The sequence below is a fragment of the Atta cephalotes genome (genome assembly GCF_000143395.1).
Source record: "Atta cephalotes unplaced genomic scaffold scaffold02199, whole genome shotgun sequence".
Lineage (NCBI taxonomy): Eukaryota > Metazoa > Arthropoda > Insecta > Hymenoptera > Formicidae > Atta > Atta cephalotes.
In genome coordinates this window covers 1-2,328 of record NW_012132263.1, presented here as the reverse complement: position 1 = coordinate 2,328, position 2,328 = coordinate 1, and the positions used below count along the sequence as shown (strand labels likewise).

General features: G+C 24.8%; 1 protein-coding gene across 1 annotated transcript; it reads right to left on the bottom strand.

Moving 5' to 3' along the window:
- Positions 1 to 20: 20 nt before the first annotated feature.
- LOC105625514 (putative fatty acyl-CoA reductase CG8306) lies at positions 21 to 1,626 on the bottom strand (the record flags this gene model as incomplete). The annotated part of the gene is made up of 3 exons (XM_012206838.1): positions 21 to 183; positions 990 to 1,247; positions 1,387 to 1,626. Coding segments are annotated over 3 exons (661 nt in total), but the record flags the coding sequence as incomplete, so codon positions are not given.
- Positions 1,627 to 2,328: the final 702 nt, after the last annotated feature.

Here is a 2,328-nt window from a genome sequence, read left to right as displayed (position 1 = left end):
ATATATATATAAAAACGCTTTTAAAGATGCATCTTGCTCAGTAAACTGCCTATGAGCGGTAGTGATTTTATAATGTTGATGACATAATCCAAGCATATCTTCATTATCCCAATATTGTTATAAATAAAATATAACACGCCAAAGTAGAATAAATACACCGTTGTGATATGGATAATGTGCATTCTGAAACAAACGTGTATCATAAAATACAATTTTTATGATATATTAAAAATCAAGTTTGATATATTTAAGAAAAAGATGTTGACAATTGAAAAAGTAATCTGAAAATTTAAATTACTTCAATTTTAATGTAAATTTAACAGAATAATTTTAAATTATGATGTAATATGTATAAATTCTATTAATAATACGATTGAAATATAATATATGTAATATTAGTTAATTAGAATAATGTAATATTAATTAGTTTGATTTAGTTTACTTTGTCCTAATTTTTGGAAATTTAAAATATTTTTTATTTCTCAAAAAAAATTCAAATCTGTAATTACATATACATATAATATACATATAATTAATATATAAAATGTAAAATGCAGAAATGCACATCAGCGTAAGAAGAAAATGTATTGATTTGAACAAGTAATAAGTTCAAACATCAAGTTTCTCTTACTGTTCGTTTCTTTTATATGAATAATTATTTTTCTACATCATAGAAAGTGTTCAGTTTCTCTTAGGACAATTGTTACTTTTCAAGAATTAGAAGAAAAAAGAATACTAAAATACTAAAATTTTTTATTAACATAAAAATCATTGTATTTTAATCATTATATATTTAAATTACATATTTAACATTACATATTTAAATCATTATATTTATTCTTCTTATGTTTATCGAAAAATTGAGATTGAGAACAATTGCTGCTTTAAAAAAGTTTTTTTTAAAGAAATTGATAAGGAGTAAATTTTGCGGAATCATTATTCTTCGACTATATGAAAACATTGTGATAATTTTCATGAAAAATACTTACATTCTTTGATGCCGACGAGCTTTCGGAAGAGTAGACAAATCCTCTTTCATACAATATTGTCGCGTGCCAAGGATAATATTTTTTAAATACTCGTCTATATCGATATCATAAATTAAAATATTAAACAAAAACTGGTCTTCCGTCGATAGCTCTTGGAATAAATCAATTAGTTTATCATTATAAAACACCCATTCCCTCGTGGTGAAATATTGTAACACGTTCAACCCTTCTGAGATTCGCTTCTGAATTCTAACCATACTGTTTATAAAAACAAAATAAATGTAAATAATAGTTAATAAGAGGGAAGTTTGTTACATAGCCATGATAATATTGTCTAAAAATATATTATAATAAATATGTTGAAAATATAATTTCTATCAAAAAATGTAAAACTTACAATCTTTTTTGTCGAAATATTAACATCAGAAAGTCGATCAAATACGCGGGAATAATGTGAAAGAAGAAGACGAAGAGATTATGCACAAATTTGCTGCTACGTATATCACCATCCGGAAACCAAATTTGTCCGTCAAAAGGATATTCATAAATACATTTCTTGCCTTTCTGTAGTATTTCTGCCCATGTAATCGGTCTTATATTATTCTGTGTTATATTAATTACGGGTATAGTTTTGGGTCTGTAAATAACAAATATGAGAAGTAAAGAATAAATGTGTAATAAATACATAAAAATAAAGAAAAATTAATCAGAAAATATTTTTAATACTTAAATAGAATAATTATTTAAGTGTAAACAAATAAAATCTATTTCTAAAAATGTATCAAAAAATTTACTTTTTTATTCTTAAGTCCGAGTCTACCAATGTAAGATTAACTTTAATCTCAATTTAATTTATCTTACTCTTTATCTATTTCTAATTTTAAGAATTAGAATTGGTGAAATCAAGCCTTAATATTAAACAATTTATAAATTATAAGTCAATATTTTTCAATAAAATTTAACAAAAAATTTTTTATTGAAAATGTTTTATAGTTAAAATTTTTTGTCATAATTTCTATTTAAATATTGTATTTAGAGTATAACTTTTTATATTAAATACTACAGAAAAGAGAAATTAAAAGACATTAATACAAGTAGTCTAGATCTTATAAACATAGACAATAAATTCACTCTATTTTAAATCATGTTTTATTATTAAGAGGAAGCACACACACACACACACATATATCACACGCACACACACACACACACACACACACACACACACACACACACACACACACACACACACACACACACACACACACACACACACACACACGACACACACACACACACACACACACACACACACACACACACACACACACACACACAC